Source organism: Tenrec ecaudatus, chromosome 2 (assembly GCF_050624435.1).
Source record: "Tenrec ecaudatus isolate mTenEca1 chromosome 2, mTenEca1.hap1, whole genome shotgun sequence".
NCBI lineage: Eukaryota > Metazoa > Chordata > Mammalia > Afrosoricida > Tenrecidae > Tenrec > Tenrec ecaudatus.
In genome coordinates this window covers 78,517,633-78,535,714 of record NC_134531.1, presented here as the reverse complement: position 1 = coordinate 78,535,714, position 18,082 = coordinate 78,517,633, and the positions used below count along the sequence as shown (strand labels likewise).

The 18,082-nt window shown below is 35.3% G+C and overlaps 1 protein-coding gene across 3 annotated transcripts in view; it reads left to right on the top strand.

Annotated features, from left to right (window-relative positions):
- SSBP2 (single stranded DNA binding protein 2) overlaps positions 1–18,082 on the top strand; it is a 316,310-nt gene that overhangs the window by 254,956 nt on the left and 43,272 nt on the right. For all 3 annotated transcript variants that reach the window (XM_075541237.1, XM_075541238.1, XM_075541236.1), the window contains 4 exons: positions 560–626; positions 2,608–2,678; positions 11,158–11,225; positions 16,954–17,002. In XM_075541237.1, coding sequence (XP_075397352.1) covers positions 560–626; positions 2,608–2,678; positions 11,158–11,225; positions 16,954–17,002 — 255 coding nt within the window. The remainder of the gene's footprint in view (positions 1–559; positions 627–2,607; positions 2,679–11,157; positions 11,226–16,953; positions 17,003–18,082) is intronic.

The following is an 18,082-nucleotide window of genomic DNA, read 5'->3' as shown; positions in this document are numbered from 1 at the left end:
TTTTGTTAATCTGTATCATTTTCAATTTCAGTTCTTCTTTTCAATAGTCTATTCTTTGAACTTAGTTGGAGTATTATTTTCTGATAATGTCATAGGAAAAATGTGACTACAAAAATATTTACTGGCCTTTTGGCATTTTAGTCCTGTTTTTATTATAATCCAAGGAAGTAAAATCTCCTTTAAAAATAGTGGTTACTTTTAGGAAACCAAATGCATTATTTTAGTATTCATAGTAAATTAACTTTTGAAAAAGATATTATACTTCTCAAAAATAAATAGGCTGATTCTTGCCTAGTTTTTTGCTACCCCAGAAAGGCTTCTTTGTTCATCCCAAAATTGAGCTAAAGTAGTATTCTTTTAGAACTAAACACTAGTACTCAGTATTCAGACCTATAGTATTTATAAATGAGTGTGAACTATAAGATATCTTGAGAAATATGCAAATGTTTTCTGTGTATTATAGGAATGATATTCTCATCTTAAAGGGAATTGATAACATTTAATCTGTAAGTATTTACAATATTATTTAATATTTATTTTGTGTTACTAAATGTTCTAGGCACTTGGAGGTGTCCCAGGAAGTCAGCCATTACTTCCCAGTGGAATGGACCCAACTCGACAACAAGGTGACTACTCTTAAGTAAAAGTGATTTTCATAAGCTGAACCTCAGAAGAAATCCATTCTTCTTTAAGAAAGTTTTATTTGTATAAATTTGCCATGATTATAGCAGTTATATTTTCGTTCCTAATACAACCAAATTATTTATATTTTAATTAACTGCTAATTATTATAAATAGTGGTTCTGTTTGTTAGTTGCCGTCAAGTCAATTCCAACTCATAGAGACTCCATGTGTACCCAGTAGAATACTACGCTCTTATGTTTCCAGCCTGGGAACAACAGCGAAGAAATCTAAGAAAAGCATAAATTATCTGGAAGTTCTTCACTTCGGGAACCTTTGGTATAAGTTCTAAGAAGGGGGACTTTAATGATTATTTTCTTTATATTAGCCTTGCTTTCTTCATTTGGAGGGATTAGCCACTTGAAAGATGGGGAGACGGAAAAAGATGTTGAAGAACAAGAAATCTCTTTATTTAACAAACCCATTAATCATATCCTTCCATAGAAATTAGTAAGTACCATAGGTATGTGAGTGTTTACTGTGTGGCGCCAAAACAGAGAGAAACAAATAGTGCAACAGAAGTAAGTAATTCAACACAGTGTAGGGAGAAAATTGCAATCACAAGATGGTAATGGGGGCTGTGAGTAAATACTGGCTAAAAGTAGCAGGGGAAGCCACGCTGAGGGGTGACTCAGTGTGAGGGGGAAGAAATACAGTAAGAGAGTGATCACAAAAAAAATAGGAGGGCAAAGGAAGACACTGGGAGGAGCCCAGGGGTGAAGGCAACTGGGATTTATGCTGTAATAACAATAATCTTTGAGTGGATGCATACACAGACACCCAGGCTGAACTTATGTGGTGGGAAGGAGACTAGGACTATACGCAAATCCTTAGAGAGTTTTGACAGAAAATATCTCTTTATGTATTTTTCTATGCTGCATTCTATCCATCTATCCATGAATATAGCAGAGCGTACAAGAGCCAAAAAAAAAAAAACTTCTTAGATATAACCAAACACCTGGAGGGAGGGAGTTTCTTGGCCTGGGGACTCACGGTATAAATAGTCTCAGTGGACAACAAGGTCAACTGGCATAGCATAGTCCACAAACCTGTACTACATCCTACTTTGGTGAGTAGTAACTCTGGTCACAAAAGATTGTGAGCAGCCATCAATGGTATAACTATTGATCTGTCTCCATCCGGAGCAGTGTAGCGTGAAGAAAATCAAATTAGCATGAAAACAAGGAGTCCACGACGAATGGACCATTGCAAACATTGGTGTCCACGTTGACTAACTCCCTACTGCTCCGCTACGGATCTTAGACTGTCCTTGACAGAGTGGGAGAAAAATATGAAACACAGCTCAGAATTATTTTTAAAAACCATGTTTGTCCAATAGAGACTGTTGGAACCCCTGAGCCTATGACCCTTAGTCACCCATCAAGTCTAGAACTGAACTCAGCCCATGACTCTATTTTAACCAAGTGATAGACACCTTTGTAGGTGAAGTATCCACTCCTTAGCATAATCAACCATTTGAGGGCAAACGCATAGCACTTGCTTTAGGACAAAGTTCAGAGAGCAGAAAGGCAGGGTTAAGAATAAGGAAGGAACGGAAATAGGAAACATAAGGGAGGAAATTGGATAAGTGATGGCACATTGTGGAATTTGCAACCGTTGACATAAAAATGTGCATATGAATTGTTGAATGGAAAACTGATTTGCTATCTAAACTTAACCCAATTCACAATAATAGGTTTTAAAATAAAAGGTCAAATGATATGTGGCATTGGACACAACTTCTGCAAAAGCCCTCTTAAAACTGTTGAAGAGCAAAAATTGTCACTTAAACAAGAGGGAGCAGGTAAATAAGACATTTGTAAAAAAGGCATTGTACCACCAAGCAGGAAGGTGGCTGCGAGCATTAGGTTAGCACACATTCTGATGGCAATGCTGACATCTTCAAACTTGTCTGTTTGTCCTTAGGACATCCAAATATGGGTGGGCCAATGCAGCGAATGACTCCTCCAAGAGGAATGGTGCCCTTAGGACCACAGGTAAATTGATCAATGCAGAAAGACAGATGCTGGGCTTCTTGTCTTCACCTTGTAGAAATGATGTTATTTCCACCCAGACTCCCGTGCATTTTATCATACACATTGAAATGGCATTGTTGTTAGATTCTTAAAAATCTGTAATATGCCAGACCATTGTGTTTATCAGCTATATTGGTAAAGAGACTATTGTATAATCCTTTGGATTACTTGTGAAAATACACTGTGTAGAAATACGTTGTGTAGTGGTTACAATAAAAAGACAGTACCTTTTGCTTATGTCGAGAATGTGTTTATTCTAAGTTGAAACTTAGTTCATTGAAAATATTAAGTAGAAGTAATGCAAAATAGATTTCCATAGAGCCTCTAAAGAATCCCTTTGAAAATTTGTCATATATAATATTATTTTATAGATTATGAAAACAATCAAGAACCATTTAGAAATTAACTTCTAAAATAGGTCTACTGAACAGCATATTATACATTAGATGTTCACTTGTTTCTCTACCACAACTTCCCAGAAGTATTCACTGAGTGTCAGCCAGACCTAACTCTTGGTAATATTTTAAGCACACTGTTCCGGGATGTTACTTATTTCAGATAAAACATCCTTTTCACTTTCTTAAGAAAACTGCTTGAGATATAAATTAATTTTCTAATATTGTATTAAAAGTAATCTCTAAATTCAAAATTTTGAATTCCAATCTTCTGGGTCAGAGGTTAGCCTGTCATAAAACTGTTTAACAAGGATGAATTAATTTCTTCCCTTTTTTCCCTTTAAGTACAGCATTATAAGACTTTCTCCTTTTAGAAGATATACTATTACTTTATTTAGAAATGCAAACACTTATTGTTTTATATTGGTCATATTATAAATTCATTTTGGATGCTATACTTGAGTGACTTTTTAGTCTGCCTTATGCTTAAATAATATATTTGACATTTTTATTGCTTATTCATTCACATATAGCCTTCAATATTTATTTTTCTGATTATTTAAAAGTAACATAATAGTATCATTCTTTTAAAATCTTCACAATCTAGTGCTTCCAGAACTAGTGAATTGAAATTTATACATTAGATTGAACTAAATGAAATAGGTTAAATAAGAGTTCTTAACCTACAAAAACAGCCAGTTCAAATGGTTCAATCAAATAACAAATATCTCTCCTTAATTAAAACAAATTTTAAAATAAACTAAATGGTCCCCTGACAATTTTAGAAGCTTATTTCATTTATCTACTTATTGTGCCCTCCATCCAAGGAATCAGGGAATTAGCATTCAGATAAATTAGCATTCAAATATAGACCTGAGAGTTTGTAACTGACATGCAATAATATAGAATGTTTGCAAACACAGGCTTATAAAACCCAGGTTTTAGAGATGTTATGTGACAAGTTGGAACAAAAACAGTGTGTGTACCTGTGTCATCCAACACTTAGAAGAAACTTTTTAAAAAGTAAACTTTTTGTCAAACCTATATCTTTTAGTTTAACTTTATAATTTTTTATTAAATACTTTTTTTAAATTTTTTTATTAAATACTTTTATTGGGGGCTCTTACATATTTTATCACAGTCCATACGTTCCTGCAATGTGTCAAGCACATTTGCACACCTGCCGCCATCAGCATTTTCAAAGCATTCTCCTCCTACTGGAGCCCCTGATATCAGCTCCCCGTTTTTTCTCCCTCCCCTGCCCGCCTACCCTCACGAACCCTTGATAAGTTATGGATTACTATTTTCATAACTTACATCGTCCTCCGTCACTCCTAACCCACTTTTCTGCTGTTCATACCCCTGAGAGGAGGTTATAGGTTGGTCGTTGTGATCGATTTCCCCTTTCTACCCCCACCCTCCCCTAATCCTCCTGGTATCTCTACTCTCATTGTTGACCCTTTATCTCTTTTATAATGAATATACCTAATGTAGGTATTATTGTGAAATAAATCTCATAAGATGACTTAGACTCACTTCTGTGAATTTCCTTAAGAGAAGTCTTACAAATATTTATTTTTCTCTGTCTTATCATTAAGCTCTTAATGGCAGGATTTATTAGTAGTTTAGGCTTTGGGCTTCCAAGGACAGTAGTTTGAAAACACTAGCAGCTCAGCAGGAAACAATGAGGCTTTCTACTCCTGTAAAGACTTCATCCCAGAAACCTACAAAGGTGGTTGTACCCTTTCCTGGAAAGTCACTATGAGGGGGTTTTAACTTGATGACAATGAGTGTGGTTTTTTTTGTTAGGTACTTTTTATAGCTAATAAATTCAGTTCAACCAATTTAGCTTTACAGAATTTAAAGATTTTTATGGAGGATTTTTAATAGACAAATATTTAAAGATATGTTAGAATCTTAATGCCTCTGATTCATGATTGTAATAGTTACCATTCTTGTCCAGCTCCTCGCTGTGAAAAGTGAACAGAAAGATGATAGCCGCTCTTTATGCTTCCTCATTCCAAGACCAACATTTCTTAATATAATTTGAAAACTGGAGTCTGATTTGAGAATTAGTTTTGTAGTGTTGGAAGAGATATAACAACATAAGAACATTTAGGCCTCACATAATAATGCAGGTATAAGCATACTAGTCTATGTCCTTTCTGTTACAAATATCTAGCTATATGTTTTGTGCAATAAGTATATTACCATGAAAAAAATAAAACAATTTCAGATGAGTAAAATCTTACTAGTGAGTTTTAATGACTAAATGTGTTATATAAACACGAATTGCTTCTTTCCTTTATCACAGAGGTTAGTTTATTCCTCCTACATGGATTATTATATAACATGAGGGAAATAAAATATTTTTATAAATTCAACTCAGAAACCAGAACAGCCCATAGTATAATGGAAAATACATCTACGTACAAAGTATTAAATGAAAACAGGAGTCATACTCTTATAAATGGTACAATAGGGAAAAATGGGTAAAATGATTGGAAATGGGAGCTTCTTAAATTTATTTCATAATATCCAGTATGTAAGAAGTATTCATTATAAACTGGGTTTTGTGATAAAGGTTAGCTGTTTCTTGAAAGATAATGGAAAAACAAGTCTGATAACAGATATTTAATCATACAGATGTTACCCCAGAGCAAAATCCATCTGCCTTATTGTAGTTGAATTGTACAGTCTCCGGAATATTGTTTCTGGCTTTATGCACAAAGTGCACATCTTTTTTATCATACATACTAGTGTTGTCATTTTCTGAGTTTAAGATTAATGTAAAAAGGGAAAGTAGTTACCTATTAGAACAAATCAATTCCTAGAACAAAGAAATATAGCTAATCTAATAGATTTTTGGATAATGCCTGTTTAAGCAAACAACACACGGAAACATAGTGAACATGTAATTAATATTTATTATATAGATTAACAAAAATATTCCCTTGAATCTTGGGATGTTTTCCCTAGCCCTTTATTTTATCTCTAATTACAATGATAGTGTATGATTTTAAAGTTGATATTCTCTTAATAGAAAAAAAATGTCCTTTTTAATCAAGAAAAAAGTGTTCCCTATAGTATTCATAATTTTTACATGCTTTTATAAAAAGATATAATTAGCTAAAATATTCTAAGGTATAGTGAGTGTTATACAAAAATTAGGCTCTTGTTATAAGAACTGTATGAGCCCCCAATAAAATTACCTTTTATTAAAAAAAATAAAATAAAAGTTTCACCTAAACTACCCAATTAGTGCTAGTTTCTCTACAACAGTGGTTCTCAACCTTCCTAATGCTGTGACCCTTTAATGCAGTTCCTCATGTTGTGGTGACCCCCCACCATAAAATTATTTTCATTGCTACTTCATAACTGTAATTTTGCTACTGTTATGAATCGTAATGTAAATATCTGATATGCAGGGTATATTTTCATTGTTACAAATGGAACACAATTAAAAAATTAAAACTATTTTTAAATTGAACACAATTAAACATAATTAAAGCATAGTAATTAACCACAAAACAATCTGTAATTATATATTGTGAAATATTTATGTTTTCTGATGGTCTTAGGCGACCCCTGTGAAAGGGTCGTGTTAGACCCCCAAAGGGGTTGTGACTTAGAGGTTCAGAACCGCTGCTCTAGAAAGATGGAAGAGTAAACCATATATACAGGTAGGCCCCTCTACTAATCTCCAAACTAGGTTGGTGAAATGGTGAGATATATCATGGGCTCTCCTACAAGGCAAGCAAGGACTACAGAGTCTTTATTTTCAAACCCTAGTTGGAAGACAGAGTTCAGCTCACTCTAAGGAAGAACTTTCTAGGAATTAAACTACCCAATCATGGAAAAAATACTTCCCAAGCAGATTCTGAACAGCCACTTTGTCAGGATCATTGCGTTGCGAGAGAGATTAGGCCAGATGGAATTGTATAGTTACCATCAGCTTTAAAATTCAGTAATTCCAAATTCGTTCTTTCATTCTGCCTTTGTTCTTACCACTAGAAAGCCCGTTGTTATTCTTTCTTATCTCCTTCATTTATTTTTTCTGAAATTATTTGACAAAATGATTTTTGTAAATCTGTCTCAATCTCTCAGGGTCCCTTGGTACAGTGGTCAAAGTGTGCAACGTCCCATCAAGAGATTGGTGGTTTGAACCCCATAGCCACTCTGCCATATAAAGATGTATCTGTCTACTACATAGACTGAACCTTGAAAAATCTGTAGGGCAAGTCTCAGTCACACAGGACGGCTGTGAGTCCTGATTGATCCGTGACAGTGGGTTTGGGGGTTTGTTGATTAAGCTTTCCGCTGCTAACCAGGAAGGTGGTAATTAAACCTGCAAGCTACTCCAGGGTGTACACCATCTTCTATAAAAATTGCAGCTTTGGAACCCCTAAAGGGCAATTTTAATCTGCCCTATAGAGGTACTATGAATAGGGATTGGCTTGACCGCTAAAGGTTTTGTCATATATTGAAATTTTTCTTACTCGTTTCATGTGATAATTCAGTTTAATTAATCCATCAAGCCTACTGAGTGCCAGCCAGCATACTTGAGCACTGGGTATATACGAGGGGGTACCACCAAAAAGCTGGACGAAAGCTACGCTGGGCCGAGCTTTCATAGTACTAGGCAAGCGTCCAACAACTCACTCTGAGTTAGTGCACCCAGTGGTGTCACCTAGGAAGGTTCTCTGTGGTCACAATGAATTTTTTCAGAAAAGTTATTTTGCTTGAACCTTCTTTTTTGTGATGGCTGATTTTAGAGAACAGTGTGCAGCTGAGAAATTTTGGTTCTTGCTTGTGAGAAATGCCACAGAAATGTCAGTTAATGATAAACCTTGTTCAGGACATCCAGCAACTTCCCAAATGGATGAAAATGTCAATAAAATTCATTCACTTGTGCTGGAAGACCAAGGACAGACCATCGAATAGATGGTGAAGTTATCTGGACTATCTTGACCTTCAATGACACAAAAGGTCCGATTCATGGCAAATTGGGCACAGGTTTTGCCACCACAGGAATATACCTGCTCACGCCATCTCAGTGCACCAGTTTTGGGCAAAAAAAACAGCATGCTTCTCTTGACCTACACACCTTACTCATCTGACCTCACTCCATGTGACTTCATTTTGTTGCTGCGAATGTAGAAGATATGAAAGGACAGCGATTTGAGAACCTAGAAGAGGTGAAGAAAAAAACAAGGGAGGTGCTGTCAGCCATCCAAACAGATGAGTTTGAAAAATGTTAACAAGTGTGGAATCGCAGATTTGACAAATATATTAAGTGTAATGGAGAATACTTTGCAGGTGATAAGGTTGATTTGTAAAAATATTTAAATACATAGCTGGTGGGAGGGGGGAAATTCCAGGTTTATTTGGGTGCCCCCTCATATGCCCATGTGGAAAACAAGGTTCCTGTCTTCAAGAGGTTTATAGGTTAGCAGAAAAGGCAAACCTGTGAAGAAAAAACATGCAGTAGAATAAAGTCCTGAATAGAAATACGCACACGCTATCATGAATTCATTAGATGAGCAAGAACGCTATTCTGTTTGGGACGGAGGCTCATGAGAAGCTAAAGCGGTAAGGAATCGTTTAAATAGATTTCTAATTTATAGTAATAAGCAATAGCTGCTACCATTTTTGCGCATCAAGCACTTTTCTTGCTGTGCCAACCACTATAATAGATGTTTTTTATTATTTCATTTTTATCTTCCAAAAGTCTTATAAGGAAGATGATACTACAACTTTATAGATAAGGAAACTAAGGTGGACAGAATCATGGCCCGAGATCACACAAGAGAAAACGGGGCAGAGGAGAAAGGAAAGCGGCCATAGAGATTCAAACCAATGCCCCTCTGTGTCTGTGACTGTAAGAAAAGGTATGATGCCCGGGACAGAAGGCAGGTCCTCTGCGGCCAACAGTGAGGGCAGTTACTGCTTGAGACTTCTCCCACAGATGTTGTTCCCAGTGCTGCTTTCTTCTCCGACACCTTGCTAACGCTTCCACTGCTGCCACCACGTTTGATCCAGAGGTCGAAGGAAATAGCTAGCCCTTTAACTGGTGGCTCAGATGTTTACAGAGACCATTGTGAAAGCTCATAGAAAACAAAAATCCTGATCTTTAAGATTTCTTTAAAATAGAAGTAAAGAACGCATGAAAATAGCCTGCAGCTAGATCAGGGGTTATAGTAACCATGGCTTACTCTTGAGTGAGGCCTTATCTCATCGAATATTTCCTTATCCTTTTAGCAGTTACGACTCAGAAGGTCAGTGGAGATGAGTCAACAGTAGTTTAAATGTGTATTTGATATTTCTGAAACCATGCACTCCAGGAGGTAGGAGGGTGTAGTTCAGATTGGAGGAAGAAAATGAGAATTGTAGGAAGTGAGCACAGTAAAGATCGTGTGCTGTTTGAGCTATGAATAACTTCATAAGGCCATGCTGAACAGCATGGACTATATTTAATTAGTGATTTTATTTAATAGGCACTTTGGACCATCATGGCTTCTAAGGGACATAAGTAGAACTAAGCTTTAAGGGTAAAACTGGTGTCAGTATGGAGAATAGAGTGAAAGGGGGAGAATAGACTTAGCAAGACAAATGAAGATGGCGAAATAACCACAGTAAATGACAGTTTAGTGACAGAAAGAAAATACTAAATACTATTGGTAGACTGTGGTGATTGACCACATACGGGAATTGACAGAGGAGCTGGAAACAGCAAGGGTCTCCCGGAGATTCTTATCCTGAACCATTGCGTAGAAAGGAGCCCTGGCGGCAAAGTGGAATATACATTGAGCTGCCACCACAGGTGCCAACAGCTCAGCCCCTCCAGCCAGTGTGGGAGGGAGGTGAAGGCTGCGTGCTCGTGAAGAGTCAAAGTCTCCTGAACCCCACGGGGCAGTTCAACCCTGGCCTACAGGTTCGCTGTAAGTCAGACACAACTCGGGGGCCGTGAGTTTATTTTTTGTTTTTTTTAATTGTGTAGAAGATGATATCGTCAGCTGACTGAAGAAGGCAGTGTCAAAACCACTCTGGAGAAGATCATGTTGAGTTTACTTTTAGGTGTGATGTTCATGGAGTGGTATCCAGAAGGTCTACTTTTGAGTGATCTAATAGGAGCTTAGGAGAAAGAACGTAACTAAAGATTTGGGATTTAGAACTTACAATTGTTAAACCCACAGTAGCAAGAAAGATTACTTATAAGGAGTTTTTAATTAAAAAGAATACTGTTGATAGGATTTGGGGGAAAGCAACACTTAAAGAGCTAACAAAATAAAAGCTGCCAACAAAGGAAAATAAAAAGAAATGACCAGAAAGATTAGAAGAATAGCAGCATCTGGCAGGCCTATGGGAAAATGGTTGAAAATGTCAAAATATATTAACATGATAATAAAATTAATTTTCTCACAACTTAGGGAAAATTTAATATATGCATCTTAAAAACATTACAATGTTTTTATCCTTTGAATACATATAACAAATGTTTGCAGAAGCCTATTAAGTCATGTAATTCATTCTGACATCTTGTACATACTTTAATTCATATAGTTTTTGTATTTGTGTGTTAGTGTATTTCTGTGTGGCATTTCATAGAGTTTATATTCAACCTTCTTATGTTATGTTCACCTATTTTATTCTTAATGTGTTTTAAGGATATAACAATTTCAAACATGTTGACTAATCTTTCCTTTGAAAACAGAGTTTGGGATTTATTAATTTTTTTGAGAAGTTCACTATTGTCCCAGACATTAGGAAGTAAATAACTATTGTTGAATGTTATCATTATAGCTGTACCAGTTAATATGTTCCAATGATCTTACATATACACATAGAGCTTAAAAGAAACAGAAGCAATTGTTAAAATAGTAGCAAAAGTAGAAGAATGGAACCGTCAGAGAATGAATTGGACAGGCCTTATCCAGTCAGGAGTTATGTAGGGAAGTTATTAACCTGCTTTCCTTTCTTTCCCCCCTCCTCTTTGGTTTTGTTTTTTTGTTTTGTGGTAGTCTGACCCTTGGTTATCATTACAGAACTATGGAGGTGCAATGAGACCCCCACTGAATGCTTTAGGTGGCCCTGGAATGCCTGGAATGAACATGTAAGCACAATTATCTATTAGCCTTTCCAGTACAGTGGTATATTGTCTATGTACTAAAACAACACTAAACTGAGTTCTTAAATCTCTGTGTATCATAAAAATGAACTAAATCTGAACTACAGAATTTGTCCCGTTTTCATAATATATGCTCTGTGATTTTCTTCTTTCTCTTGCATTGTAATCTTTGGAATTGTTTCCCCAGCCCACTACCTATCTATCATCTAGCTATCACTTTCAGATTTCCTAATGCCGACGTTTAGCCTGTAATTTTTGCCATGTTTCATTTGTTAAGTCACCAGAGAAATGAATCTTAGGAATAAGCACCTCTCTAATAGATGCTAACGCTATGTCTGCAATTTCACCAAAGGAGTAGATAACTTTTCCTTTTAGCAAATAATTATAATTATTGAGTGTTTTAGGCTGGGTTGACTAGAGAAACAAATCCAGTGACCCTTATATGTACAAGAAATAACTTTGTATCAAGAAATAATTCTATATCAAGCAAGCATCCCAGCCCAGTCCAACTCAGGTTAAATAGCAACCACATGCAATGATTCAGATTTCAGGAAAATCTCAGACTAGTGGGTGCAGTGTCATGTGGATCCAAAGTTGGTGGAAACATGGTGGGGCACTGGTAACCCCAGGGTCAGTGACGTAGCCTGTGCATGAAGCAAGGTGGGGTGACACAGAGAGGACAAGGTTTCCAAGATCCTTCTTATTAGAGGGCCCTACGGGCAAAGAGACAGCATCAGGCAGGGATCTGATGGACAGATCTGAATGTACCTGTAGCCAGGAGTGTCCAGATGACATAAAATCCTCTAACGACCACACTGAGAGTGGCATTTTAAATTAGCTCTTAAAATACATGCATATCTACACGTCTGCTTGGTCAGAACCATTGTTAGCATGGGAGGGAGTCTCTGGAGAATCTTCCACCTCAAACTTTCCTTGATGGTAGATGGGTTTTCTTTTGAAAATGTATGATGCACTTAGATAATGAATACGCTAAAATGCCTTTTCAAATCAAAGGAGACTCATTTGTTTCTATCAGTCCAGCTAATAAAATTTGTTAGGGGACTTTCATTTTCATCACCTAGCTTGACTTCAGAGGTGACATGGTTCTCAGGTGATTGTTGGTGACATGTGAATTCACCACAGGATCAGTTGCATGAGGAATTCTAGGGAAAACAGCACAGATGAGAGAAGTGTTCCATGTGGGATGGTGGCTCCCCTCCCCGAGTGTGCTTTCTACCAGTCCATGTTCCGGTTACTTACATAGCAAGTTAAATGACTCTGCCATCGTTTAATGTCATTAGGAAGTAAACTATGATATTGTCTCTTTAAAGTACAAAGAGTTTATTTTTTCAAGTTTCCAAAACTATTTTCATGGAAAACAGTTTTGCTTGAAATATAATATAGGTAACATGTGAATACCATCCAGACTCAAAACTTAACAAACCAAGGGAAAAAATAATCATTGAAATTTTCCTACCATGTATTTTCATTCTCAGAGCAAAAATGGGCAGACATAAAGTCAGACTGCTTAAATTCTTCATTACTTAGCCTTTTATAATGGTTACTACAAAAATGAATATTTTTTACTAATGTCAGAGTTCTATATATGCAAACTCAGAATTATGACTGACTGTATAGCCAATTGAAATCAACCTGTTTTTGCCAGTAGAGGGAAAACAATGCCTGTGTGTATATGTATATATATTTCATGTGACCATTGGTGTGCTCAGATTGATGCTTAAGAACTTGTCTAGTTCTAATTTCACATAAACGTTATCATATGCAAATTTATTTAAATCCTAGAGGAGATTAAAAATGCAGCTGAAATTGTTAATGCTTATTCTTGTTGGTATTTTTGTTTGGGTTCCTTAAGTGTACTCAAGTACTTCTTTAAAAGTATATAATAATTTGCTATTTGTATAGCAAACAAACCAAAAGTTTTAATTAGTCACTAAGCCTCACAGACTCAGATTTCCATGACTTGTTATTGTAGCCTTTTATTTAGAACTTTATGCCATTTTTATTTCCTATAAATTAGCATTCCTTCAAGAACAGTGGAAATATAAACATCTCCATGGATACACCCTCTAGCAGGGAACGTTCCATACAAGGGATGGTACAGCCAGAGAGAACTCAGTATGGGTATTAACCCTCCAAAAGTGACTTTCAAGAAACAAGCAAGAAAACATTAGATGCATTATTGTAAACAAAGTAGTGTTTATTGATGTTCACTATAGTAAAGTGAATTTAACCATCTTTAAAACAAAATTAAGTTTTATGAGGTGCAAGATAAATACGTCTAACTGTAATATATTTGTGACTTTCTTCCTGTCATGTACTTACAGGTTGGCCAACTTAAAATCCAAAAGAAAGGGTATTGGAATGGTGTTACCTTAAGCTGTGTGTTAACCTTTTAACCGTCTACATAAAATATACGTGTATGATGGGTCAGGCCAGGTCTTCTAGAGAATCATATTTTATTCCACTTTTTTAACTTGTCAATTTTATCGTTTCCCATAAAAGTTTCAAGAATAATTTTAAAAATACCCAACCCTCATCATTAAAGTAACTGAGTACAGTATTTTAACTGACAACTTTATCGCTATAGCATTTATCACTATTAGCCATTTGCAACCAAATTTTGATGACTTTGCTACTAAGAAAATTGGCTCCTCAAAAGCAAATGGCTCTTTAAGATAACCTTTACATTTCCACGCTCTACACATAAAGTGTCATTTTAAAATTTAAATATACTGTTATTGTTTTTATAACGGATATCTTTGTAAGTAAAAGCTTAATATCAATAAGTTACTTTCATTTGGTTAATATATATTATTAGTGTCAAATTAAATGGTGTAATGTAGAATTACAAAGTATTTACAGGCTTTCAAAGTATTACCACTATATAAGTGCTTTCACGTACATGATATATTATTTTTTAAAGGAAACTTTGAGTTATGCATGGTACTGCTAACCTCAAGGTCAGCCGTTCCAACCTGCCAGCCTACCACTGTTAAAATCTTCACCTCATTCAGTGGTACCCAAGAAAAGGGGGAAGCTGTGTGCTCCTATAAAGATATATAGTTGCAGAAACCCTATGTGGGATCTCTGTGAGTCGGAATTCCCTCAATGGCAGTGTGTTTGGATTTTTAAAAACTATTGATATATTTCTATATTAAGTACAAATTTCAAAAAATAGGAATTCAATATTAAGGTATTTTGAATTCAAGTTTGACAGCCTGCTCTTTATAGACACTAAAAGTTCTAAAAATTTCAAAGTCTTCTTGCTTTATATCATATTCTCTAGAACTATAAGGTTTGATAGTTATTATTTGAAATAAAATTATATGAATTACAGAGGATCCAAGGTTTAATTAATTAAGCTATCCTACTTTGTTAGTGATTGTTGCTTTAATTTTATCATCTGCATAATTCCTAACAATATTTGCAGTCTTCTTTTAAATGTCATGTTTTTCTTGATGTCTAAATGAGGCTAACTTGATTCTTAATCAAATTAACCTTATATAGAAATTTTCATGCAAAACTAACAATTATTTTTTGATAACGCTCAAACAAATGGGAATTACTGAGCTTAAATAACTGATATGACAGAACTACTCACTATTAAAATCTAGACTTCATTCAGTGCTATTTAATACATATGTAAGTATAAAAATATAAATATGATATATAAATGGGCTTAAAAACTATAATAATAAAGGAGGGAATTTATTTATCAATATGAACTATTAATATGTTCTATTATGTTAAAATTCAACTTAACATTATATAATATTTTGCCATCAAAATGTATAGAAGTTACATATTTTATATTATTTTAATATATAATATTTAAACAGTTCGTATTTAGACTATTATTTCAAAATTATGAGGTCATTATCTACATAACAATGACCTATAAGTTTTGACATGATTTGGATATGGGTTATTTTTCATGCTGTCTAAAGATAAATGTTTCCCACTATTTAGTGTTTGCTATGCTATGTTCCATTTATCAGCAAACTCATCAAGCTTTGCTGCCCACATATTTTACATGAGCAGCACAAATCCTTTGTTTTAGCTTCTGCCCGTGGAGGGATGGGCACCTTTCTAAAGTATTCTAGTAAACTGCTGTAAAACTATGGTAGTAATGCCAGTCTTGAGAAGCATCACTTTCCATAGACAACATAAACTCCCTTCGCCTTCTCCCTGTGTGATCTTTGGTCCAGTTGCCTCTAGTCAAATCTTTGCCTGCTGTAGCTCAAGTCAAACTGGAGAAAATTCCCACTTGGACTCCTCTAACAGAACCTACGGAAAAAAAAAACAGAAAAAAAAAAAAACCTGCGGTTGGGATTCATGCCTTTCCATGCAGTTTATACCCCACTGAAAATCACACGCATTAAGTGGATTCTGACTCTTACAACTATATAGGACAGAACAGAACTGCTCCTTTTTGGTTTCCAAAAACTAAATTTTACAAGAGATGGCATCCTCATTTTCACTTCTGGAGTGGTCGGTGGGGTTGAACTGCCAGCCTTGCATCAGCTCGCCTTTACACCCTCATGTCCATACAAACATGGCAACCTATAACTACTGTATATACTCCAGTATAAGCCAACCTGAATATCAGCCAAGGCACCTAATTTTAGCACAAAAACTGCATTTAAAATGTGCTGAAAACTCAGCTTATGCACAAGTATATACAGTAAGTTCGGCAGATTTTTAGTCTCTAGAATGAGAAACAGGGAAAATGTTTTCTTAATTAAAATATTTCATTATCTCATTATTATTAAAAAAGAGGAAATTTTGAGTGACTCATTTTACAGAGGACCAAGTAATAGTAGTCTGCTTTGTCATGAGGTTGTATGTGGTCAGGTACACTTTGTTCTGAAGCATGAGAATAAGCGATCTTTTTAAACTTTAATTGGGCATTCATTTAATTGGGCATTCCTTATGTCTTTGTCAGTTATGGAATGCAAAGCTTTTTCCTATGCCCTAAACTTAAGTAAACTACTAGCATACATTACCCTCTGCTTGTTCCAGTATCAGCTCTGGCCACCATCTTGACCTCAGATTTTGAAAACAAGAAACGTGATTCTTGCATAGAAACTAAGTCATCATTGGTGCTGGAGGACAGATTGCTATTTCTCTATATAAAATAAGGGGTATGTCTGATAGTCTGTGAGTATAGATGTGGATTCTGAAAAACAGACAAATGTTTGATCCCTGTTATACACACTTATGTATTTTTAACTTGGTAAGAGCAAGTTATAATATATATTACAAATAATTTCACTTTGAAACAAACAATGTTGACGATCACATTGATGGAATAAAATTGTGGCTTATGTTTGATAATTAATGCTTTTTACTCCAAAAGTATATTATAGGATGATTTAGATACATGGGTATAATTACCACTTTATAGTAACTGCATTTTTAATGGTTATTATGATCATCAAATTATTATTAAAATAGAAATATTAATAATAAAAGTAATTACTAAAAATTTGAGTAAGAAAGCTACTTAATATAATAAAATTTTGATTTCAGAAATTTAAACACTATGAAAATATTGTAAAAAGTAATTCCATTTCTGAACTACAACTTCATGGTATCCTAATTAGAAATATTAACATTTTATGATTTGTTATTGCTTATGTTTAACATTCAAAGCATATGTTAATAGTCATTTGGTCATATTGTCTTCTAGGGGTCCAGGTGGTGGCAGACCTTGGCCAAATCCAACAAATGCCAATTCAGTGAGTATATATATTTTGAAAGATTTTTTTTGGCAATCTGTAATATTTAACAATAACAAAAAGAGTTGTTTTTGAGGAAATATGTAGTTTATTTCACTTGAAAGTATACCATAAACATGCATTCTCTGTAGATTAACAGACTTAAAAATAAAGTAAAATATTGTAGTTTAAGTATATTATAATAGAAACATATTCTATGTTCTAATACATTCTAAATACAGTTTGAACTTCTACAACCATTCTATAGCCACTAAATCGGCAATAAGATTAATCCCTTTCTGAGGAAACTGAATTATTTCGAATGTATTTGGTACACTAATTATACCTCGGTTTGCTCTTGTAACTGCTCCAGCCAGTAAGTTGTACATCAAAACCTTGTGCCTGTGAGCTGAGGAGGAGCCCCCGTGGCATAGTGGTTACATGTTGAATTGCTACCTGCGAAGTCGACACTTTGAACCCACTAGCCACTCCTCGGAAGGAAGATGAGGCTCTATTCCTGTAAAGAGTGGATGTATTGCAAACACACCTGGACAGTTCTACTCTGCCCTGCGTGGTCACTATGAGACAGATGGACTTGACTTAATGGCAACGAGAGTGAGTGAGCTAAATTGCTGTCCTTGGACACACAATTTATTGGCCTAACACGCTCAGAATTTTCTTCAGATATTTTTAGCAGTGGTTTGACTGATCGTGTTTTTCTTTCATAATAATGGCATGTAAATATATGCACAAGTTAAAAATGAAGCCATTAGTCTCTATATGCTTCTAGACAGGTTTTTCTTTCTTGCCTTGAAAACCTGGAAGTTTCACTGTGTGAAAGTGGAATGTAGTGAATGTTTGAGTCGTCTGTGCATTGTATCAGGATTGGTCTGGGGAGACAGTAGGAGCTAAAGGACAGTTTGTATGGACCCCATATTCATCTTCCCAAGAGGAATCCCTTCACTGGTATTTACAAATGTACCTTCCCAGCTGTCACTGGCCTCAATCCTGAATTTCCATAAACCTGATTTATTAAGTTTAATTTCAACTTCTGGAAAATTAAAAAGTGTGAGTAGTATAGCAGAAGTCATACTAGATCAG